The sequence below is a fragment of the Physella acuta genome, unplaced genomic scaffold, assembly GCF_028476545.2.
Source record: "Physella acuta isolate Inbredline_101_S28 unplaced genomic scaffold, ASM2847654v3 ptg001358l, whole genome shotgun sequence".
NCBI classification, from domain to species: Eukaryota; Metazoa; Mollusca; class Gastropoda; family Physidae; genus Physella; species Physella acuta.
Genome location: NW_026732873.1, coordinates 92,913 through 119,562, shown reverse-complemented (window position 1 = coordinate 119,562; position 26,650 = coordinate 92,913). Strand labels below are relative to the sequence as shown.

The 26,650-nt window shown below is 38.9% G+C and overlaps 1 protein-coding gene across 2 annotated transcripts; it reads right to left on the bottom strand.

The window, feature by feature from the left end:
* Positions 1 to 294: 294 nt before the first annotated feature.
* On the bottom strand, positions 295 to 25,702 carry LOC131927005 (homeobox protein caupolican). 2 transcript variants are annotated; one of them, XM_059282649.1, is made up of 7 exons: positions 25,505 to 25,702; positions 10,852 to 10,926; positions 9,778 to 9,960; positions 8,515 to 8,594; positions 3,783 to 3,942; positions 3,127 to 3,292; positions 295 to 1,046 (listed from the first exon to the last, which is right to left on the bottom strand). In XM_059282649.1, the coding sequence occupies exons 2-7, from the start codon at positions 10,915 to 10,917 to the stop codon at positions 727 to 729; spliced, it is 975 nt and encodes a 324-aa protein (XP_059138632.1). In that variant the 5' UTR covers positions 10,918 to 10,926; positions 25,505 to 25,702; the 3' UTR covers positions 295 to 726. The 2 variants fall into 2 exon arrangements, with proteins under 2 accessions (XP_059138632.1, XP_059138630.1); XM_059282647.1 differs by lacking the exon at positions 25,505 to 25,702 and adding an exon at positions 11,240 to 11,943.
* Positions 25,703 to 26,650: the final 948 nt, after the last annotated feature.

Here is a 26,650-nt window from a genome sequence, read left to right as displayed (position 1 = left end):
GTTGGGTGCCCGCTGCGCGTGAGGTCACTGGACATCAGCTGAACACCGCCCTTAGCATCGTGAGCCTTCGGGGCGCACATACATAGAAGTAATTTTCCAGTTATAACCCCCCCCCCCCCCATCATATTCCACCTTTTGCATTAACCCATCTGCACTCATAACCAGCCATACCCCCTCTCCCTCCGGGCATAAAATCAACACCCTGCCATACCCCCCTCCCTCAAGTCATAACTCACCTCCCTTCATTCCTCCCCCCCCCCCCCCCGTCATTACCCACTACATAACCAGCCACGTTGGATCACTCCACACCACATCAAATAATTATATTGGAGAAAATTACCACCACCCCCTCATAACCATAGCAACGTCAACATATCTCTCTCTCCCACAGCCAAACCCAACACCACCAAACGTTCATCTCCAAAGAACTTAAGTCAGCATCGCTGCTTCAAAATACATTGCTACCTCCTAAGTTGAAGATCTCTTTCAGTAGAGTCAAGGTTATAGACCTATAGTTGCCTTCTTTGGCTGAAGTCTTTCATGGCGGCGTCATTGAGAAACAGCTTATCGAAGGAGTTAGCTCAGCTTCTAAGAATTGCACGAATAGTCTTTTCGGCGATTCGGGAATGTGGCGAAAGTATACCATCGTCATTCTCTAAGCATTCCAGTTTAAAGATTTCTTTGTCGGTTTATAGAGAAATATATTTGTTTTTATTGTAGTAAAGATCAACCATCCAAAATGTGGGAAATTGACCAGATTTTAGGTTTAGGTTTCTCGATTGGCTTCTGTTCAGAGCTGGTAGGTTTCTCTGTAGGTTGCGTGACGTCATGCAGACGTGCTGCAGTGGGAGACGTGGTGACTGGTGTGGGGGACGTTATGATTGGTGTGTGGGACGTCATGACTGGTGTGTGGGACGTCATAACTGGCGAGGAGGAAGTCATTACTGGCGTGGGCTGAGGGTCCTGGGTTCGAAACGCGGCGTTCTCCTCGTCAGAGATGTCGGAGAAAGAGTCGTGGTCTGGCTCGCCCTCGCTCGACAGCTTGCCTGAAAGAAAAGTGAGGAGATGTGTTTAAAACAAGGACAGAAGGTACTCACTCAAAGTTCAACACAGTAAAACTATACATGTGCACTAACAGACGGCGTGGTCGAATGGTAGAGCGTTTGACTGCTAAGCCAAAAGTCTCGAGTTCAGATTTCGGGCTCGAGTCTGTGAGACGTGTTCGAGTGGCTAACTTGTGGTGTTGTGGTTAAGTTATGGTGTTGCTGGCGTGGTTAACTTGCGGTGGTGTGTTTAATTTGTGGTGGTGTGGTTAACTTGAGGTGGTGTGGTTAACTTGTGGTCTTCTTGCGGTGGTGTGGTTAACTGTGGTGTGGTTAACTTGTGGTGGTGTGGTTAACTTGTGGTGGTGTGGTTAACTTGTGGTCTTCTTGCGGTGTTGTGGTTAAAGTGTTGTTATGTTAACTAGTGGTATTGTAGTTTAGTTGTGGTGGTGTGGTTACCTAGTGTTGGTGTGGTTAACTCATGGTGTTGTGGTTAACGTGTGGTGTTGTGGTTTACTTATGGTTGAGTTGTTAACTTGTGGTGGTGTGGGTACCTTCTGAATGTTGTTAAGCTAGTGATATCTACGTTTGCTAATTAACGCTATTTCTAGTGAGGTTATCTCTACACTACCCCTTTGACATCAATACGCCCCCCTTTCCCCATAACATTCAAGTCTAGACAACGCTACACTAAGCTAGAATCCTATAGCCATATGTCCCTTGTAATTAGATTCCTCTTTTTGTCTTCTCTTCCTTTACACTGTCAAATGTCATAATGTCAACGGTCTATGATATCACACCGTCATGAAACTGAACTTCCCTTATTTCTTGAAAACATAAAATTTTCATTAAAAATTATTGTTTTTTGTTGTTGTTGTTAAAACAGTCCATAAATGTATATACACCGATGTCTCATATAAACGTATGTATATTTTTACACTTAAATATCACACATTATTGTGCCACCGCTGAACCTAGCACCCATGTAGTGATGCAGCCCCCGAGCCTCCCCCTGTGTAAACTTTTACATCCACCTCCGTAAACAATACAGGCCGTATACTTTTTATTAACACCCCCACGCATGTATTAAATTTGCTCATAAAAAATCTAGATAAATAAAATATCATCTGAGATGGAGGTAAGGGGGGGGGGGGGTCGTGTGACATCAACCATCCAATGACCTCTAGTGAGACAAGTCCCCCTCAAAACGAGACCGTATTCCAGCCGTCATATTAGAAGCCTTAAAGAGCCGAGCGATAAGCCGGCTCGGCGGCACCGGGATTTGTCCCCGGGACGGGCCCCGGAAATCTGATCCACTGCCGGTAATCTAACCCACCCCCGGACAAAGCTGCAACCCTGGGTCATACATCACCCGTGGTAGGATTTCTTTAAAGGTGGGAGGGGGGGGGGGGTAATGGTGACTGGTGAGGTGGGCAGTTTTGACTAGTTAGGGGGAGGGGGTGTGGTAATATTGACTGGTGAAGTGAAAGGAGGGGGGGGGGGGGTAATGTTGACTTGTGAGATGGACAATTTTGAATGGTGATGTGAAGGGGGTGGACATAGGTCACTGGTGAGGTGAAAAGGAGGGGGGCAATATGTCTGAGGAAGTTAGGGGGGGGGGTGAGGCAATGGTGACTGGTCACGCCTTGCTAATATTACATCCGCTGGCTAATTAAGTCAGTGTTTGTGAGGATAAGTCAGGATTTGTAAGGGTTCTTGGTTAGCTCTTTACAATGATGAAAATAAGTCAGGATGTTAATGTCAGTGGTGAAAGTCACAAAATTAACATTGGTCAATGTTCGGGACAGAATTCAAGATTTAAAAGTCAGGGATAAATTTTCAGGATATCTTTGTTGTGAAAATCAGAATTGCGCATGTAAAAAAATCAGGCTGTATACATTCTTCATCCTTTATTCTGTATTTTATGCATAGACCCAAAATGTTTGCTTAACATTGTCTGGACCCCCCACTCCCCATTAACCAGAATTCACCCCCCCTTCTCCCCCCCCCCCCCCCCCCCACCCCTACTATCCCCGCCCCCACGGCTCTGCTTCTAACACCCGATCACAAAAGATGACCGTACCTTCGGCCCTGAGCGAAGATTTGGTGCTCCTGTGGTCAGACTGACCAACAGACACGCTGTCCGAGTCGCGGTCACTGTCCATCCCGCTGTCGTCCTCTTCAGCCGAGGTCAGCAGACGACTGTCCTTTTTGAGTCTCCGCCTCGCGTTGGCGAACCACGTGGAGACCTGCAGAAAAAAATCAGACGGGTTTTAAAAAACAAAATTCAAGGGGAGCCACTGTGAAAATGAAAAATTGAAATACTAATGTTGCCTCTCTTTATACGCAGTTTCTTTCCAGGCACTGATGCATGCTAAAAATCTTTATTTCTTCCAGGCATCTCTTCAGGGGTGGGGGTTGTAAAGCCCCCACCCCTGAACGAAACAGAGTTACATAGAAAAAAAATATGTTTTTACCAATTCCCCCCCCCCCCCCCCAAAACTGCAAATAGGCCTACCCCTCCACCACGGAGAAAAAAGTCTGGAAGAAACTGTACAAAATGACTGGTAAGGGAAACTTATTGGGGTATCCTACACAATATTTCTCTCTGACACTTTTTTTTTACTTGGGGGGGGGGGGGGTGGTATTAGGGGGGCGCGGACACTGGTAAAAGTATATATTTTCTATCTAAATTATATTTCTCTTATTAATTAATTAACCAAATGAACAATGTCTGACCTGGGTCAAGGTCATCTTTGTGATGATGGCCAACATAATCTTCTCGGCCTTGGTGGGGTAAGGATTTTTCTTGTGCTCGTTGAGCCAGGCCTTGAGTGGCCCAGTCGTCTCTCTGGTGGCCGCCTTCCTCATTGGGCCATTCACGTCCAGGCCAGGGTACCTGTTGGGGAGGTCAACCGTTGGAGGTGAGTTTTGTCAGGTTAACCGTTTCTTAGTTTTGTCAGGTTAACCGTTTCTTAGTTTTGTCAGGTTAACCGTTTCTTAGTTTTGTCAGGTTAACCGTTTCTTAGTTTTGTCAGGTTAACCGTTTCTTAGTTTTGTCAGGTTAACCGTTTCTTAGTTTTGTCAGGTTAACCGTTTCTTAGTTTTGTCAGGTTAACCGTTTCTTAGTTTTGTCAGGTTAACCGTTTCTTAGTTTTGTCAGGTTAACCGTTTCTTAGTTTTGTCAGGTTAACCGTTTCTTAGTTTTGTCAGGTTTAATCGGTTCTTAGTTTTGTCAGGTTTAATCGGTTCTTAATTTGATCAAATGTAACCGTAACAAAGCTGTATCAAGCTTAGCCAATGCTGACGCGTATTAAGTTTAACTATGAGTGAAATCATGTTTTAACGTTTCTTAGTTTTATCAAGTTTAACCATGGGTTAATAATTATTTTACCAGGTTCCAATATGATCCAGCCAATCGATCAACAACCGGCGGCTCTAGGGCCAAGCATGACTCTTTGTGTGAGTAAATGAGGCTCAGATAACCAAGTATAACACTTTGTTACTAAGCTAAGAATTTAACAAAGGAAACATACTATGACGTTTGTATAAATATAACGTATTGGATTCTGAAATGTAACTTAATCTTTGATTCTTTTCATATGCAATATTTTAAAAGAACAAAAACTTAATATAATAGTTCTTCATCCAAAGCAATCAACGATCAATCTATAGTAAATCACAGGGCCTACAGCGAATTATACAGAAACTACCTACTAGTTTACTGATCAAAACTAGAGATTTCTTCTGTATTAAAAAAAAAAAAAATTTCTTCATATGTAATTCTTTATTAACTCCACCTTTACAGCAGTAGTTGTTTTCATACTTGGCAAATAAATATTTTCAATGACAATCTATCTTCTATATATATATATATATATATATATATATATATATATATATATATATATATATATATATATATATATATATATATATATATATATATATATATATAATTCTCTTCTTGGATACCCTAGAAAACACCAAGTTGTAAGCGCGCCTAGCAGTCCTCTCTCTTCCTCTCTAAGCATATCCCTACCACTCCCACCCCACATGGTCTGGTGAGCTGTGGTTCACGCTAAATGTTTACAATCGTAGAGCCTGGTTTAGTGACGGCTATTAGGGGCAGATAATTTAGTTTGAAACTATTTTAAATTAGGGGAGGTAATAACATACTGATAGTGTTTTAAAGCAAATATTTTCAGTGGCAGCATTGGTACTGTCGAATGTACAAATTATGAATTACTGAAGAGTAGAAAATAAAACAACTAAATAGCGGCGTATCATACGCCGCGGGTCGGCGCGTTCATCTTAATTTTAAACTAAAAAACAATATAAAGGTCAGTAAATATTAAAGGTTATTATATTCATTTGAAAAATGGGAGATAACCAAGTATTTTTTAAAGTTAATATTTTTCTTTAAAAAATTCCACCTAATATAACACGCCAGCTAATGTAACAACCCACCAACATAAAAAAAACAACATCCTATTTCACGCGGCTGCCAAAGATCAAAGGTCACCCGCTTTGGCGACGAGGATGTGTTAGCAGTTTACAACCACCCTGAGACTGGTAGGCGCGACGCGGGCTTTATTTCAGTGGATAAAATGTTCAGCTAACACCGGTGTCACCGCATGACGCCACCTAGCGGTCACCGCCCGGAAGAGTCGCATTGCTGGCGACATATTTGGGGAATAGTTGAGAGCAGTTCATGGATATTCAAGAGTCGAATAACTTTATGGAATGTGTTCTGTATTTTAATTATAATTCGTGTTAAAGGAGGTCTTTAACCGAAACATATTTTTTTTTCGGTTTCGCGAATTAAAACGGAGTTGGGTATGCGGTTGACAACACAATTAAGTTTTTTTCAGATATTTATCTCCAGAGGGGCCACTTAAAACTTCCGGAGGGGGCGCAAAATAATTTCCGGGGGGCGGGGGCGGACACTAGTTAAAATATACTTTTTATTTTATATACTCTCTTTTTCTATTTTGTCCCGGTGGCGGGGGAAGATTCGTACTCTCGGGGCAGTGCTACCTCCCTCCCACCCGCAGGGAAGCTTAAAAAAATAACTCTGGACACAACTAATCTCGGGCCGAGTTTAAAGAAAGAAGGATATATATATATATATATATATATATATATATATATATATATATATATATATATATATATATACGCGTGTATGTGTGTGTGTGAGAGAGAAAGAGAGAAAGAAACACGGCAACGGTAGTATATACTGAAGACTCAGCAAATGTAAGAGCAATTTCAGGCAACTTGGGCGCGACAACGCCAGGGGACTAAAGATTTAGCCAACTGGAACTGTACCAATGTGTTTTCATGAATATGTGCCATACACCACGGTACAGATCAGTGCCAAGTACATACAAGCTATGTTGTAGCACATACGTTGGTGAAAAAACCAGAAGAAAGCTGATTATAATATCAGTGGGGGAGAGGGGGTTACAATAAGAAAAGTTTGTAAGGGCTTCGAAAGCAGTGATTGACACTATGCAAACACTCATTGACGCTTAGATTTTTTATATAAAATAAATAAATAAGCAAAGCTTTATGCTGCGGACGCCATTTTCATCAACTCTATTCAAATGCATTTTGTATTTTCTAGGGTTATCGAGTGCACTTAAATTTCACTTGGGGTAGCGGGTTTTTTTTTTTTAAACTGCCATTCACTACCACCCATCGCGGGTGCCCCGTTTAACATCCACGCCTGCACAATCGAGCTTGGGAAAAAAAAGTGTTTCTGGCCAACATGAAGACTTTCACTTTAGCGGGAGTTCGTACCGAGCGTAATGCGGAATCCCATCCCCGCTCCCCCTCCTTGTCACCCCCCATTTTCCTTGGATCCCCGGAACCGAAAGGAACATTAAGCGCATTGTACCTCTGACACCTGTTATGTTTTTACGTCCCCCACCTCGAGAAAGCGGTAAATGATCGTTTTGGTTGTGGTCCCCCTCTTTTTTTTTTTTTGTGTGGCTCGCGGATTAGACGCGCATGAATTTATTGAAATATTCCACGCCTCGCTGGGCAAGCGACTTACACTACACCGTTTAGCCATAAATTGCCGAACTGTCAATGGGCAAATATCTCGGCGCGGGGAGTTTTCTTTTCAAACTCACTTAAGCAAATGGCCGACCCATCAATGACCCCTCACGCGAACAAGCCATTAATGTTATTTTAATAATTGTTTCCTTTCTGCCCAGGCGTCAGAGAACTAGTTTCGCGCTTGCTGAAGTACGGTGCCGCGCGACCCCCACCCCCTCCCACAACACCCCCTTAGTGTGTTGGCGCTAAAAGTCACCTAGTGCGAATTGATATATGCAGTAACGTTTGCCCCTACCCCTACTCGGATTCGACCCCCACCCGCACAAATTATTGACAAAATAGTTCATCGATTTTGGCATCAGCTCCTAAACTCTTATTGATTTTTTATTTTTGCATATTAAAAATATTTCTAGCTTATTTAATTTCTCATAATATATAATCCATAGCCCTTTTTTTTTCTTCTGGTAAAAGATTTGATGCGAAACCCTTAATCGCTTGCTACGCGTCGGTGCGACTTAGAGCAAGCCATTAGCATAAATCTTTCGGTAATTCCCAATGTGCGGCGAAAGATAAGCGTCGTGTTTGACGAGGCTGGAAAAGTTGAGGATTAAAACTCCCTGTATGTATTAAATCGGGAAGAAATCTTTGCAAAGCGGGCGACATTAATATTCAGTTTTTGCCGTTCAGATTTATTTGTATTTCATTTTTTAAAGTGAGTATATACGAGCATTTTTACTGGGAAGGGTAGGTGGGGGTGGGGGGTGGATTTATCCGTCAAAGCGATTACAGACAGCCGGTCCGGGTTGACGGATGACAGTATATTTTCCAGATGATGTTCAGATGATATCGATTTTAGAATTAGACGAAATTTTAATCTTCCCGCAGATTTTTTCAATCGTTTAGTCGATTTGTCAACGTTTTATATCCTTTTTTTTTGTTACCGGAAAATTATCGTTTCGTCAATCTGTTTTTTTCTTCTGCTTAAAGCAAAAAACCTTGGTAAAAGCACGATTTTCTATGAATGATTTAAGATGGATAAGGTATTGATAAAATGTAGCATGCAAACCATGTATATTGAACATATAAAGAGTGCTTATAGGTAAAACAATTTGGTTAGAATGACCACTATAACAGGAGATGATTTTTTTTATTTTAAATTCACTCTTGTGATTACTTACACACGTAAAAGAAACGCGTTCGCTCCTTTCTTAAAGAGTATACAAATTTTAAAAGGGATACTTAGTAGGAAAAATAATTGACTTACTACTAGGATTACAAAACGAGATGAAATACTGACAACTTAAAATACCAGGTACCGAAAAGGTGATCGCTGACACAAGGTAAACTGACTACTTACATGGTATAAAAATGGGTAAACGTTGAAAAAAAACAACTGACTACTTACATAGTGCCGAAATGGGGAAACGTTAAATTAGGAGGAAGAAGTCCACTCGACTGTTCGGCTAGTGACGTCATGGCTGAAATCTGAAATGAATAAGCCAAGGGTTAAATATGCTAATGAGTTGTGTCTTTCTGTAATGTTACACATCTGTGTCTTTCTCTTTTATGTTAAAAGCGTGTTGTGTCTCTCTGTTATGTCCATGAGTTGTGTATCTGACTGTAGTCATTTAGTGTTAAAAGATCTGTGTAGCTTATAGTAATGCAATTGAGTTGCGTCCCTTTGTATTATTGTTAAGTGTTGTGTTACGTTTAGTAATGTTAGTGAGCTATGCCACCTTTAATAATTATATTGAGTTATTTCCCTTTTAGAAAGAGTGAAATTGAAGTTTTTCTGTATTGGTATACTTTAAATAACAGGTGTATTGTTAAGCTTTATATTCGACCACAAACGAACAAACACAAAAAAAAAAGAAAAAAAAAAGAAAAACGTTTGAATAAAAAAAGTACAAACAAATGAATTTTACATATGGATGATATCGACTGCTATGTGACAATGATCTGTAAATCTAATTATGTAGACAGTATAATTAATAAATCCCACATACGTTTTTTTTTAAAAAAAGTTTTCACTGTCTTATAAAAATAAAAACCTTTTTTAATTTGGAAATAATTAATCAACAATGATAACCCAGGATGAAGGAAAAATATATGCAATAGGCCCGTTAGTAAAAATTGACAAAATAATGTAATACTTTGTGTAATTTATGTATCATTAAAAAAGGACGGAAATTACAGGTGATAATGTAAATAATTATAACATAAATCAATGGGGACAAAAAATAAATAGCTAACGACAAAATGTATTCGTTTATGACACTTATTTGTTAATAATAAGGGACAGAGCTTTGCAATGGGGACATAACTAAGGTTCTGAATTTAGAGGAGCAAAACTTAGATATAAGGGCACTTGATTTACCTGTTAATAACAATGACAGGGCTCAATTGCAAGGGGGCATAACAGATATTTAAAAGAACAAAACTTAGATATACAGGGATAACTCATCTGTTAACGACAAGGGATGGTGCTCAGTTCAAGGGGACTTAACTCAGATTTAAATTTAAAAAAAAAACAACTTACAAATTCAAGGGACATAACTTACTAATTAACGGGACAAAACTCATCTTTTAATGATAAGTGACGTTGCTTACTTCAAAGAGGCATAACTTAAATTTAAATAAACAATTTAGTTCAAGGGACACAACTTACCTGTGAATGATAAGGGAGATCACCAAACCCAGAACGAATGGAAGCGAGGGCTGGTACACCCCTGAGAGCGGGGTGGGCCTGGAGGCCGTGTGACGGGTGAGACTCGAGGTGACACAGACACACAGGCTGACCGGTGCTGGGGTCAGCTAAGAACGCCCGTCCGTTCTCACATAACTTGGCGTGCTGTAAAGATCAAATAGAAGCTCTGTTTTATTCTCTAACAACGTAATATACGTGGTTAATTATTCTGATTTTATGAATTATCCAATAAAAACATAAATATAAGAGATATTTTTCCAATTTATCCAATAACAACGTAATGTAAACGATCTTTCTTTCTAATTTATCCACTAACAAGGTAATGTAAGTGGTTATTTATTCTGATTTATCCAATAAAAACATAAATATAAGAGATATTTTTCCAATATATCCAATAACAACGTAATGTAAAAGATCTTTCTTTCTAATTTATCCACTAACAACGTGATATAAGGTGTTATTTATTCTAATTAAACTACTAAAAACATGAATATAAAAGATATTTTTTCCAATTTAAAAGGCTATGTTTTAGACGCTAGTATAGATTGTTTTATAAAGTAATGATTTGTTATAGACCTCTCATGATAAACGCGCGTTTTTTTTTTGTAGTATTAAATACATACATATGCATGATAAACTAGAATTTCAACCAAAACATCACAGTCGTACTTACTCGTTGTTCTACTAAATCTATTTATCTTAAAGCAACTAATATAAAACATATTTTTTTAGGTAATCCATCTTACATACGTACATATATTTTTTTAACCATTTGAGGCACCATTCAAATTAAGAAAAAATATTGCCGATTACAACAGTTGAGTTCACATTGAACAATAGCGTAGGCAGGGTTTGTTTGGAAAGGGGGGGGGGGGGGTGGGTAGAATAAATTCCTGCCAATGCCACCGACAATTAGTGCCAATTACTCTACCGCGAGGCTACATGATTTCACGTTCAATTAAAAAATGTTGTACAATGTGACTTTTGTCGTATACATTTTAAAATAATTAAACAAATAAAATAAAAACAACTAACCGTTCTCTCATCGGGACTTGTCCTCATGGAGAGCGCAGATCCCACACCTTGAAATGGTCGATACATGAATGGCTTCTGTAAAGACAATTAAAACATATTTAACAACATTCAATCTTTGTAATTACTTGAGTTATAGTTTAAAATCAATTATTCACCTACATTATATAATTAATTATTTGCGTTCAGTTCCTTTAATCAGTTTTGAATACCTCAATTAATGTTAGCCAATTAAATCCATAAATGTTTAGAACACAGAATAACATCAAAATAAATCACTTTTAGATTTCTTAAATTCCCTAATTAATTTTTATCATTTTAAATCTATGTATTTTTAGTACACAGAATATCGTCAAAATGAATCACTGTTACATTAATTAGATTTAAATACCTTGATTAATTTTAGCCATTTAAATCCATGTAAGTTTAGTACACAGAATAACATCAAAATGAATCATTTAAAAAAAAAAAACAATTTAAGTTGCCTAGCAGCGTATGGGTTGAATGGCCCGAGGTATGGGACACAAGGCCTGACACAAGCAAAACTATGTACAGGTGTATGAGTAAGTCACGGGAGAGAAACACACATCTACAACACGCAAACACAACTACGACACACGCCTATGATATATCCCAACGACGCACATCTACTACACACACTTACGACATCCACCCACAAATAGATATACCACAAACAAAACTAAAAACAAAATGACAACATCATCACGGCGACAGCAAACATCACAGCAACAACCAAATAAAAACACCCACAACACAACTACACACATCACTACAACAACCACACACAAACGCCCACACCACAACCACACACATCACTACAATAACCACACACAAACGCCCACATCACAACCACACACATTACTACAACAACCACATACAAACACCCACAACACAACCACACACATCACTACAACAACCAAACACAAACACACACACCACAACCACACACATTACTACAACAACCACACACAAACGCCCACAACATCACACCAGACAACCACATCTACACCATCCATACACCACGACATTCCCTATCTGAATCACACTGCAAGGAACCACGGCTCTAAGGCAGTGTTCAGCCTGTCCTACAGCGATGTTCAGACTGGCCATGCTAAAGCGATGTTCTGCCTCTGTGCTGGGACGTGACGAGGCATAAACTCCTGGTCGACGTGTCAACCGTTTTACACGAAATTAACATATTTTTTAACGCCCTTGTCACGTATACAATGTTTTTTTACACCGTGTTAAGAAGGTCATTAGGGACATTCAATCAAGGGAATGGCCGGTGAAGTGGGGGAGGGGGGGGGGTGTCGGATTACGAACTCAATACTCACTTGGACTAAACAAACTACAAAACTAAGCAATTAGTAACAACAACTCCTTCTTGTGTAAGAGTGTAAGAGAAAATCTATCCAACCATACAACATCTCGTGATTAAGCTATAAAACTCCAAAGCTATACTTGACCCTAACTCACTTCCACCCTATCCCTAACCCCATGCACATTTCCGTATATCTGATCCCTGAGCTGCATTTTTGGATTGAAATTTGATCCCAAATTTAAAATGTCTATCGTAAAATTATGCAAGGTGTTTAGTTTTTTTAAATTTGTATTTAAACCTCCTTCCCTCCTTCCCAATTCTTTACCCACCACACTTTAAACTCATACTTTGTTGTTGTAACAGAAATGTGAAACGATCTACCCCCCCCCCCCCCCAACTTACATCTGTAGTTGGCTGTCTTGCTCAAATGGTGATATCAAAACTTTCCTATCTATCCCCCCCCCCCCCAACTTACATCTGTAGTTGGCTGTTTTGCTCAAATCGTGATATCAAAACTTTCCTACCTACCTCCCCCCCCCTCCCCCCCCCCCCCCCCCCCACCAGCTTACATCTGTGGTTTGCCGTCTTGCTCAAATCGTGATATCGAAACCTGCCTGTACCCAAACAAGGGGCAGACAATTAAAACAAGCCTCCCTATGATTTATTACCTCCCCTCACGGCGGGTGGGCAATTAAAAGCCCGTAATGTTCGAGCTAATTTTTTATGTGTTTAGTCATGCAACGTTATCTGACTTACCACCTGTAAGTCATACGACATGATCTGACTTACCACGTGTAAGTCATACAACGTGACCTGATTTACCACCTGTAAGTCATATAACATGATCTGACTTACCACCTGTAAGTCATACGACATGATATGATATAACACAAGAAAGTCATACGACGTGATATGATATAAAACATGTCATACAACATGATCTGATTGATATGATCTTATCTAACTAATGCAACATGAACTAAAAATGCTAAAGTCTAGCGACGATTTAAAAAAAAAATCTTAAGTCATATGGACATGCGCGGTCATGCGAAGCTCATATTTTCAACAGAACTTCTTGCTCGTGTAATGTGGGAATTTGAAGTACAAAACTAATGAAAGGTGACAGGAAGTAGGGATGTTTAAGGAGAAGAAGCAAGGGTATTTAGGACCAGGACATCAGGACAAAGGTATTTAGGACCAGGACATCAGGGTAAAGATGTTAAGGTTCAGGACAAAGATATTTAGAGCATCAGGACTAATATGTTTAGGACATCAGAACTAATGTATTGAGGACCAGGATATCAGAACCAACATAAATGCGTGTTGATATCCTATTTCGACACTGTTATAGTTATAGGTTGCTCTATATACATATCATTTGCTGCTTAACATTTGCATACACGACACTGTCTTGTATAAGCAAGACAGTGTCTTATATAACATCTGCATACAAGAGACACTCTGGTATAATATCTGCCTAAACTACACTGTCTTGTATAATATCTTCTTATGAGACACTATAACATATAATATCAAGCTTCGATTAAAAAATTTAAAAAAAAAAGAACAGTTTAAGTATAAATGTTAGAATTTTTTTTTAAACTATCATTTATTTAAGATATTTCCGAATATGATACACACACAAGCCGTTTCAGTCATTTCTTTTCGTTAATTGTTCAAAATTGAAGGGACCCACATTACCGCAGCAATTTTAGAACCGCTGATTAAAACACATGTGGGGTTAAAGCCCATGGTGATGTGTTTAGAATCAATTACACGGACACGGGCTGGTTGACTGTGTAGACGTACACGCACAATTACACACACAAGCACAGGGACGTACTTACACCTGGGTTGACGAGGTTGCTTCATTGGAGACCCCGACCAACAAGGGGTCCCAAATAAAAAGTCGAACCCCGGCCAACAAAAGACCCCGACCTGGTGCCCTGTCAAAACGGCCCGGGACAAATCGGCCCCGTCAAAACGGCCCCGTTAATACGACCCCGTCAAATCGACTCCCGACAAACCGACCCCGTCAAAATAGCCCCGTCAAAAGGGCCCCGACTTATTGGCTCCCGTCAAATGGGCTCCCGTCATAATGACTTGCGACATATAGGCTCCCGACAAATGGGCTCCCGATATTTAGGCTCCCGACAAATGGACTCCCGACATATTAACCCCTGACAAATAGGCTCAGGACATATTGGCTCCCGACAAAGCGGCTCCCGACATATTGGCTCCCGACATAAGGGCTCAAGACAAATGGGCTCCCGGCAAATGGGCTCACGACATTTTGGCTACCGACAAATGGGCTCCCGACATATTGGCTCCCGGCAATTGGGCTCCCGACATATTGGCTTTTGACAAAATGACTCCCGACATATTGGCTCCAGAAAAATGAATGATATGACCACTATTGGCATAAAAGTAACCATTGTGTCCTACCTCCAATACCACCATAACCTCTTTTTAATGCCCGAATGAAATTATTTTTTCGTGAACCAACATTAATTCACAAACAAATCGAGCCCTTAACAGCTAAATTCTACCAATTCTAAAGTTTTGATATTGTTTAATTTACAACAGAAAAGATCTGTTGCTTAAAAGCGAGCACAGAAGTGTAAATGTATGATATACATGATGTTAACATGATAACAGCATTTTGTTTTGATAACCTACAAGCACAGTGGCGTAGCGAGGTCGGGTGTCACCCGGTGCGCCACTTAATGGTGTCACCCCCCCCCCCCAGAGGCGTTGCGACCCTTCCCGGGGACAAACTTTCAAGTTTTCGATTTGCACCCCCCCCCCCCCCAAACTTCCGATTTGCACCCCCACCCCCTCAACTTTTTCTCTATATATTTTGCTATTTTTTGCCTTTGTGTCACCCCCCTAAATGGTGTCACCCGGTGCGGTCCGCACCCCCCCCCCATCTACGCCCCTGTACAAGCATATTGCAGTTAGGAAGGTACAGCGTGGACCCTTCTCCCCACACAATGAGTTGGAACAGCCTATAACCGACTCAATTATGGATGTCATAGATAGATGACCCTTAAATTAAAACACACTATATTTTATAATAGATAAACTAATATAAAAATAAGGCCTGCCGAACAAGAGATGCGTACGTTGTATTACATAAGAGTGTTGGATAACCTAACTCTAAAGAATATTGATGAAGGGGTCCCACTGGCAGATGTCATATTCAATGAGACCGCTTTGCCGGGAGACTTAGTCTCTACAGAAACGGTATTGTCAGTGCAGTGGCGTAGCTAGGATTTTTGGGCCTCTATGCAAAATTATCAGTGGGCCCCTTCGTCAGCCGTTAGGCCAGTGGCGTCGCTAGGTCGGGTGTTACCCGGTGCGGCACTTCGTATTGTCACCCCCTCCCAGGAAACAAAGCATATATATATATATATATATATATATATATATATATGTGTGTGTGTGTGTGTGTGTGTCGGCCTACATAGGCCTAAAATTTATATATATGCCACATACTGGTACACGTACGTGTTTAAGCTTTAATCACTGTTGACTTCATAGTAACGATGTTTATCTACAGTCTGTTTATAATACAGTTGGATGTAGCATTGTTTTCTTTATAGTTTACGTTTACGTCGTGGTGTCACCCCCCCCCCCTCTTGATATAATTTTCGATTTGTACTTAGAAGACTATTTAACTTTAACTAATGGATCTGGAAAATGGCATTTCATTCTATAAATTTTACAATTTTTTGCCTTTAGTGTCACCCCCCCCCCCTAAATGGTGTCACCCGTTGCGGTCCGCACCCCCCGCCTCGCCTTCGCTACGCCTCTGCGTTAGGCTACAGAGGAGTTAAACGAAGAGATCAACTTCTACTTACGATGGATATTTTTTAATATATGAATATTCTGAAGGCAACATTTTGTATTTTATATGTCCTGATTGTGTATTTATACTATATTATTATGCTTGCCTACTACTGCTAAAAATTTTATTTATAGGCTGATTCTCTCAATGTCTTGCACGACAAAGTGATATAGCCTGTAGTGTTATTATAACGATTGGGCTCTGTTTGACCCACAAACACTGAATCCCACTGCCGAAACACCCCACCCCCCACTGGGGGGGGGGGCTTTTTGGAACTTTTAACCTTTTTCTTTTTTAAAATTATTTATATGTAACAAATATTAAGATTCCATTGTAAAAGTTTTAATTTTTTTTATGAGGGAAAAGGGCCCCTATGTGCCTTGGGCCCCCATGCCTTGCTTACGCTAGCTTTACGGTAGCTACGCCACTGTGTCAGTGGTCCTTTTGTCTGGAGCCAAATTGACAGGAGCCTTTTTGTCGGGAGCCAAAATGACGCTAGCCTATTTGTCGGGAGTCGTAATGACGGGGGCCGTTTTGTGGAGAAACTAAATGGCGGGAGCCTATTTGTCGGTAGTCGTAATGACGGGGGCCGTTTTGTGGAAAAAACTAAATGACGGGAGACTATATGTCGGGAGCCAAAATGACGGGAGCCTATTTGTCAGGAGCCTTATTGACTGGAGCCCTTTTGTCGGGAGCCTATATAACGGGAGCCTATTTGTCGGTAGCCTAAATGACGGGAGCCTATTTGTCGGGAGCCTATATGACGGGGTCCATATGTCGCTGGCCCTTTTGACGGGGCCGATTTGACGGGGTCGTTTTGACGGGGTCGTTTTGTCGGGGTCGTTTTGACGGGGCCGTTTCGTCATTGGCCGAATTGACGCCGCACGCCCCGACCTACAAGGGGTCCTGACGAAAAAGGGGACTCCTCTCAACAAGGGACCCCGACCTACAAGGGGTCCCGACTAAAAAGGGGACTCCCCTCAACAAGGGGCCCCGACCAACAAGGGGCCCCGACTAAAAAGGGGACTCCCCTCGACAAGGGACCGCGGCCAAACACGGGGATCCCAACCTATAAGGGTAAATCCAGCCAATGATGGTTACAAAACTACCAGTGGGCTTCGGACAATTTTCTAATTTAGATTACGGGTCGTACAAATATTGTCTAACAAATTAGTAAATAGGTGGCGAAAAAACGTGTTATATATCACAGCTTCATAAACGTAAAAAACACGTAGGCCTATCATGAATCACTACAATGTAATACTTAGGAATTTATATCAAAGTTAGTTTAAATCTGTTATTTTAGATCCTGAATTGTCTTCTCTAAACATGAACATGTTTTAAGTTCGAGTTCAACACACGTGTGTTGTGTGTGAATGTGTGTGTGTGTATTTTATAATGCGAGCACGATCTCCAAAAAAAAAAAGAAGAAAATTATAAACCGTTTCTCTAACTGCAGGCCAAAAGGAACAACATACAGTAAAATACAAAGAATCGGTCTCATTAATATTACCACGACATACAGTAGTGAGCTATAACAGAAAAGTTAGTTGTGTGAGTTACCTTACAATTAACCCATTAAAGCTTATTAGTATCAAAGAGGTTTGAACAATGTGTTGAACTGATTCGTTCAGTTTTTGCTAAACAAGAATACTTAATTTTTTTTGCAATCGCGGACAAAGCCGTCTTGAAATTTTTATTTTTGATTCCGTTATCGCTAACCTAACCCGTGGCCCTAACTGTAGCACGAATCGTAACCATAACAAAGCAATTAATGCCAATACCGCCAGACAAAACAAACACAAAAACATTATGCGCTGATGAAATACACTGCCGGCTATTCACACAAGTACCCTAAGAGATGATGCCCCTTCAAAAGTCAAGTACCGGGGGGGGGGGGGGGGGGGTGTGCTCTTAACACCATACTGCACATATACGCACAGATACAAACATACATAAAGATGTGCGCAGGTGCACACACACACATACATTATATATATATATATATATATATATATATATATATATATATATATATATATATATATATATATATATATATATATGCCGATATATACATATGTACAGAGAGACCGCGCGGGCGTGAAATGACATGGTAATGTCATGTAGACACGGATGTCATTTTAAGCATTATTAGATAGGTCACCGCCAGTTTGGTGGGCAGGGGATGGGAGGAGAAAACACATGTAGAAAGTGTTAAAACAAATCTACCAAGGAAAAAAAAACACAGAAAAATAACGTTTACTGACTGTCACCTGTGAATAGCGCTGTCCAGGTAACGTCCCTGACGATGATGCGTGTAATTACGCCGTCAGGTAAAGGAATAATTAATTTAATTAAACTGTCCATGGGAGTGGGGGGGGGGGGGTATTACCATAAGTCTGCACGTGCTCAGTAGCAATAACAAACGTGGTTGTGTGTCGATAAAGGGTGTCTTAGACTCGTGTTGATGTCTTGGCTGCCTACAGTATACACCGCGTTTACACTTGCGACATGTATACTATACATGTCTAGAAAACTAAAACCCGCAGCAAGTAAGACGGCCAATACATGTTCCGTAGGAAATATTGTTTTCGTATAACATTAACTTATCGTGAGGTTTTTTTTTCCTAGACATGACTAGTATCCATGTCACAAATAATAAACGCGATGTGACACGCTAGACGCGTGTTGCTGACCCGTGTTATAGTTTCATCTTGGCGTCGGAGCTACGTCATACCCACTGACGCAGTGAAAATAGTCTGGTCGGATGTCCGTGGGTGTCTTAGACTCATGTAGGCGTCGATGACACTAGATATCTATGAATGTAGGCCTTTTTTTGCGTTATTTGAAGTTTGACTTCTGAGACACAATCTATTGTCAGTTTTACTATAGGGTATATATATATATATATATATATATATATATATATATATATATATATATATATATATATATATATATATATATATATATATATATATATATATATATATATATATATATATATGAGAATATATAGGCCTTTATGCGTACATAGATACTTGACTTGTATATATATATATATATATATATATATATATATATATATATATATAGCCTAAACATACATACGCACTTAAAGCAAGGTGTTCTATCCTTTTAACTAGTTGTGAGAATAAAAACTGTATCAAAAAACTGATAGTAAATCAATTTTTCAATTTTTTATCTAAAGGCAAGCCAGTAGCCTTAGGCGTGATAAAATTATATTGCTACACAAGCATATAAGTGTCCCCGCGGTCATCAAACTACTCACGCTTGCTAACTCGTCAACGGGTAAGGAGAGCATCCGCGGTCGAAGTTGATGGCGAGGGGAACACTTGTGAAACCGGGCGAGGGCTGTTTACTAAAAGTTGATAAAAAAATAAGTTTATCAAATACGGCGAGGGGAGGGTACGCCAGGTGTGAGGTTAGGATTAAGTTTTGTCGCCCGCGTGCACCGTTGAGTTAGGGTTAACGTGGCCGGACGTGCGACGTATACGCGAGTAATATTGGGTCGCGTTTGGGTGCAGAGGAATAAAACAAAGGCGTGAACGCGAGAGGAAATCGAAGGGAACGTTGATTGTGTATCAGGAAATCGAAGGGATCGCTGCTCGTATATGTCCGAAGTGACAGGAACAGCTACATACACGTTCAGTACTTTTCGTCGTGGGTAGGTCGTCTCGACGGCTCATTAGCGGTGTAATAGAACGTTCGTTGTCAATTATAAAAGACGAAGAAAAAGGCTTTAGAAATTTGGGTTGATAATAGAAAAAAAAAGAAAGGACGTTTTATGTGAATTTTATATTCAAGAAAAATAAATCCCCCTTTTATTTGCTTTTTTTATTTGTTTTATAAAATAGTATTAATCAGCCGTTAACATCGGTGTTAAAAATATGATGGGTTTGAAGTTGATGAAATATGTCTGAAAAAAACAATAGATGTTAAAGGTTGTAGTGGTTTCTTTGGTGGTATTAACCTACTGCATGCCTTGTTTCATGCCACTGTTAACTGATTATAGTTGAGGACATGTGTTAGAGTTGTAGGTCTAATTGAAAGAAGGGTTATAAATATTTATAAAGTGACACCGTGGCTTCTTTGTTGTATATTTATGCATGATGCAATAAATTGTTCTCATAAATATATGTTTATATATTTTAATAGGAATATTTTCATCTAAACATGCATGTATAGATTTACGTGTATATATAAAAACATATAATTTAATACAATGTTTTACAATTAAAAATAATTTCACAATTAACTGTTTTTAACCAAACACAACGCTTATTTTGAAACATTTATTTTAACACAACGACAAAGTCACTGTTAAAAACTAAGATTTTTAACCCGATTACAAAATTAACCGAAAAAGTATATTTCTAAATTAAATATAACGCAAAGACAAAATTATCTTTAAAAAAACTTAATAGTACGTTTTTTATCACTTTATTTTACAATTTTACAATTCTAGGTATAACGTCCTTTTCCGACACTCAAATTCTTCTCCATCTATAATATAAATATGTGTTTTAAATTTTTTCCTTTAAAGTAAATTATAAATTTCTTCATCTGACTTCTTATAAGAGAGAACCATCTTGTTTACGATAATGTAAAAACGAGTTACAAAACAAAAAGCTTCAAATAGATCACTTAACGTGTGCTTTGATGTTATTTCTGCAACATAAAGTTTAGCGGGTTAATTTTAAAAAAAAGTTTACCTAAAATTTGCAGTAAATTTGCAGTTTTTAATTACATAACCTAACCTCATCGTCTACCCCCCCTCCCTTCGAACAAAATGGAATAGATATAGAAAATATATACTTTTAACAGTGTCCGCCCACCCAACCCTCCGGAGAAAAAAGTCTGGAAGAAACACTGGTGACAAACATATGAGCATGAAGGATCTCTTCCAAACGGTTAATCCTGAACGCGTGAGCAGTGTTCATATTTATCTGGGAAAGATGCGCACATTTTCAAAACGTAGAACAAAAAACCAACAATTAAGGATGCAAATAATTGGTAGAAAATTAGAATTAGAATATGCAATAGAACCAAGTAAAAAAACGGCATCTACAAACAACAACAGCAGCGTAGTGAGGATGGCGCTAAAGGAACCGTTAGATCGGTGCAAAAAGTGGAGGCGACATTATATTTATAGTTTTTTGTCTTAGATGGACTTGATGAATATACCGGATGTCATACAACCATTTATTAAAGCTACCGATTCATAATATCACCAAACAAAATTGCAAGTTATATTACAATACGCCCACTCGTTAAGATACTACAGGCCTACTAATTATACTCACAAATAAAGCGGTGGTAATATAATTTATAATTTGATTAAAAAATAATTAGAAGGTCTAACAAAAAAAAAAAAGAGGAAGCACTATACAGAACACTACATCCTATAAATATGTGCAAAATTGTTTATTCGTGAAGATGCTATTTGAGTTCCAACCACTCTTTAAAATCCCAAAATAGCCATATATTAAAACCCCAAATAAACATTCATTAAGAGCCCGAATAGCCATTCATTAAAACCCCTAATAGACATTCGTTAAGACATAATAGCCACTTATTAAGATACATAATGGACATCCATTAACACCCCAAACTGACACTCATTAATTTACGAAGATCCACAAATTAAGACACATAAACTCATTAAGACATAATAGTCCCTCATTTTGATACAGAATAGCCACCCATTAGAACCCCGAATAGCCATTAATTGAGACCCCGAATAGCCACACTAAACTTCGAATAAGCACTCATTAATACACATAATAGCTACTCATTTCGACAGATGAAAGCAACTCATTAATATACTTTATATCCACTCATTATGACGGAAAAGCCACTCATTAAGACACATAACAGCCACCCATTAAGATACAAAATAGTCACAATTTGAAATACACCCACCGCTAACGACACCACTGAACCTCCCCGACACCTACCTAAACAGTAGTACCAAACTCTTGCCGAGATGACATTAACCAGCATAATCTACAAGCCGCCCCTGGCGTCAAAACTAGTTCTCCGGGCCCGTCGTTTGACGCTAGCTACTGATTTATCGGAAAACGGTTCTCAGATTGTGTTTATCCTTTCTGTTTGTGATTGATTAGTTCAAGCTGATCATGATCGTTCATTTGATAAGAAACATCGATGGGCAGGTAAGAGCGAAATTTAAACAGGTGTCAGGATAAGCTGACGGGCGAATTTACCTGGACGCCCAGAGGGATTCATTTTTGTAATGGTGGTCATTATATTATTTTAAGGCTTGTCTGGATATCCTATTGTAATTTTTTTTTTAAAATAGTATCTAATTGATTGTTGTTATTTAAACAAAAATTAAACAGTATCCATCTAGAGGTCTGATGTAGTTCTATAATATGTCGAACGTGTTCAAATTTTGACACTTTATTTTTTATTTTAAAAAAATATTAGATGATAAACGTTTTTAGATTGTGTTTACAATATCAAAAATTTCAACAAAAAAAAAAAAAACTGGTTAGAAATGTGTTCAGTAAGATAACGCAAATTAAATTTGTTTTTAAAAACTTAACAGATTAGCAAATTAAAGTAGAGGGGGGGGGGCAGATATGGCTTAGACGTAAATCGCAAGCGTCTATCCGGTTTTATAAAATTTTAAATGGACCGTTACCCAACGGGATTTATTACTAGTTTTGGTATCGGTTTGTTTATCAATACTGTATACACTGTTTTAATAGCGGTGTTTGCTTCGACGCGTCAGTTTTATAACGCATTTATTTCAAAACATGTAAACAATCGGGTCATGTCTGCAAGTTGAACCGGCACGATACGGTTGTGAGTTTCGGGTAAACTTTTGGGCCGGGCTAGAAATTATACAACACTCTGACACCCACCTCTCACCATTTATTACATTACATAATCTTTTCTTTGACAACCCACTAATACTACCTACACCCCCTTCCCCCACCCCCAACATACTCTCTAAAAAAAACCACAAGATTGTGTGCTAGCTATACTTTGGATTGCACAGAGCTCCCATATAGTAAGATAAATATTTGCACTACGGAAATAGTTTTTCATGGCTGCGGTGGGTGAACAGAAGGTAGATTACACGTCATCACTTCAACTAGACTGATATATGGTTCTTACAGTCCTGTTGACTATGTTCATAAACGTAGGCTGTCTTTGAAATTTGGCAAAATGTTTATTCGATTAAGTATAGAATGTACTATTCCTATGGTTGATTTACATCAGGAAAAAAAAATTTGTAAATCATTGCCGTTTGTTTTGTGTTAGAAGAAAGAATGTACACGTCAAGTTATATTCATGCAACCATTCTGATCCCCCCCCCCCCCCCCACGGACGAAATATAATTTATACAGAAAATATCTACTTCAACTCTACTCGCCTCCCCTCTCCTCCCCCCCCCCCCCCGAGAAAAATTGTCTGGAAGAAATGCAGATGTGATTCTGAACAGGATAATTTTCTTGTACAGATAAAAATGAACAACAAAGAAACGTTTGTAGGCCTACTACATTGAACAGCGTAAAGATATACCAAAGAACACTAAAAATAATAATATCCCCCATGCCCTTTTGTTCGTGTATTATGGACATGGTCCGTTTTTATCCCGAGTTTGTCATCTTTTCCAAAACACTTATCACGCGTGCGGCCTTCCTAGACTCAAGTTTAGGTTAGTCTCGCTGACGTATCAGTGGAATGTGTTAGAGTTAAACCCTTTTCAAGCTAACCTTTTGTTACGGTTAGGGTTAGACTCTGCTTGTGGTTTAGATATTAAGCGTTGTAGTTAGTCATATTCTCGCTAGCAATATATAAGCTAATAAAGTATTTCTGTTAGTGAAAGTCTGAATGACTTTAATTCTTATTTTTGTTTACAAATTTCTATAATCAATCTAGACTGAATATTCTGGTTCTACATGAGAAATTATTCAAAATTATTTTGAATTAAGGTCTAAGACTAACAAAATAAAATGAATTGGCTTATTATACCTAATAATATTAATATAATCAGAGAGTCATTCACAAATGACGTCCAGTGTTTCTTCCAGACTTTTTTCTCCGGGGGGGCACTTGAAATCTTCGGGGGGGCGGTAAACTTTCTTCGGGGGGGGCGGACACTGTTAAAAGTATATATTTTCTATATAAAATATATAAATTTCATTTAGTTCAGGGGGGGCGGTAAAAAATTTTCGGGGGGGCTTTGCCCCCCCGAAGAGATGCCTGGAAGAAACTCTGATGACGTCACGATTTTAAAAACGAGTTTGCCTTTCGTCACTCAGTCACAAAAAGTCAGACCCCCCCACCCCCAACAAATAAAATTTAGCATACAACCCCCTCCCACTCAAAAGTTTTTGTTTCCTTCAATAACATCGATTATCTTTGTAAAATGTTTAATGAACTCTGTTAATATTGGGTATATTCTAATTTCTATTACAACTTACACTTACAGTTTTTAAAAAGCGCGAAAACGACGGCTAAAATGCAACTTGTAACATTACTTTTTAAAATGCAAAAGTGTAAAGTTTTGCCCCCCCCCCCCCCACCCGTAAGACGTCACAATAGTCGGAACTCTCCCCCCCCCCCCCCCCGGTCGTCGATTATGGATGACCCCTTAGATGAAGAAAAAATTAATACGCCTAATTTTTTAAAAGGATGGGTTTTGGTTAGTATATTTATAGGCAAAACCGATTATGTTTACTTCATTAAGTTTAATTTTATTTTCTCTATTTAGGTCTTAACATTAACAGTAAAGGGAAGCACTAGATCTAGCAGGTGAAACTTTATAAATATTTTTAAGTATAAAAAATTTGAAGTAGAGTTGAGATTACTTCTACGTAGTTCAGTATAGCTACATACTACATTCATCTAAGCGTAATCTGATAAAGTTTAGCTTAGTTTACTTCAATTTAACATACTTTATTCCACTTTAAATGTTTATAGTTGAGTATAAAGTTCAATTGAGAATAAAATTCAGAACAGATGAGTATAAATTTGAGTTTTGTTCAGTTGAGTGAAGTGTACATTTCAGTACAGTTGTGATTTGTGAATAAAGTTCAGTAAATTTGAGTTTAGCTCAGTTTAGTATAAAGTTCAATACAGTTGAGTATAATTCAGTTAGTATAGACTTATTATAGACAGATTCTATTCCCGACACCAAAATCAGCACGGTAAAACAAAAGTAACACTGTCCTATCGTATTAACTTTTAAAAATAACGTTTTAATAATTTTATGTTGATATATTATCACTTCATTTTAAAAATCAATTAAAAAATCAAACTTGAGTCATAATTAAATAAACAATGGCATATTCGGTCTTTCCATTACACTGAGTGTTATCATCTAACTAAACTTATTACAGAAAATATAGATATAGATTCTAGATCTAACTCAGAACGTTTAAAACAGTTTTTAATAATCTTACCTATAAATGTGTTCCTACGTTACAAAAATAACAGGCAGAAAAAAAAATCCAACGCTAGGAACAGTTTCAATAGCGTGTTGCCATAGTCAAGAAATGTGTTTCACTGTGATCGGCTGTAGCTGACTGATGGGCCCTGAGTATTTTTTTTTTTTTAGAAGTTTTTTAACGTGTGCGAAATCTGACCCAAATGGCGTCCTACCGCTGTAGCCTCTGCTGCCCGCTGTGGCGGTTTTTCGCCCACCAATCACTTCTCGGCTGTGGACGTGGCGAGAGGAGGCGGGGCCTAGGGCGGGGTAACGGTATTCAGCGCGGGGCGAGGTGGGCCCGTGCGGTGACGTCCGCGCCACACCGGCAAACGGGATGATTGACGGTTTGTGTGTGCTCGGGAAATGGACCGTGAAACAGGGAGGAAAAACAGTATTGTTGATGGCGTGCGGGGGTGGGGTGCAGGGGAGGGGAGGGGGGGGGGGGGGTCGATTTGATTCGGTGGCCATGTGATTGGGGATAAGAAAAAAGGGGATCTGATATTGATTGGTTTAGAGATTATGAAACTTTAAATTCTCATTGTACTTGACGAGACAGTTATCATTTGTCTTAGAGTAATAGTATGTGTATGAAATGTATTGCGATTTTGGGATAGCCTCTCCCCCCCCCCCGCACCCACCCGTTCCCCTAATCAACGCCTTTATCGCTCGTCGTGGTCCCACAAATATTTTTCACTACTGTATTTTAGGTGTACCAATAGTCATTTAGAGTTCGGTTGTACATATAGTCATTTATAGTTTGGTTGTACTAATAGTTATTAGAGTTCGATTGTACCTATAGTCCTTTAGAGGTTGGTTGTACCAATAGTCCTTTAGAACTTGTTTGTAGCATTAGGATTTAAGAATAGACATAGGCCTAGTTTTTGTAGACGACATCTTTTAGTTTTTTCTAAATATAAACCGACTTTTTATTTTAATTTTTCTAAAAGTGTATAACTCAAATTAAATATTAACAAAACTAAAACTAATAAACGAAAATGCAAATAACAAAGACTCCCATTTAAATAAACAACACATAAGTACATGCATATTTAGGCAGCTTTGCCAACAATGAAATTAAAACGCACATTTCTAAAAAACCAATCAAATATTTGAAACCATG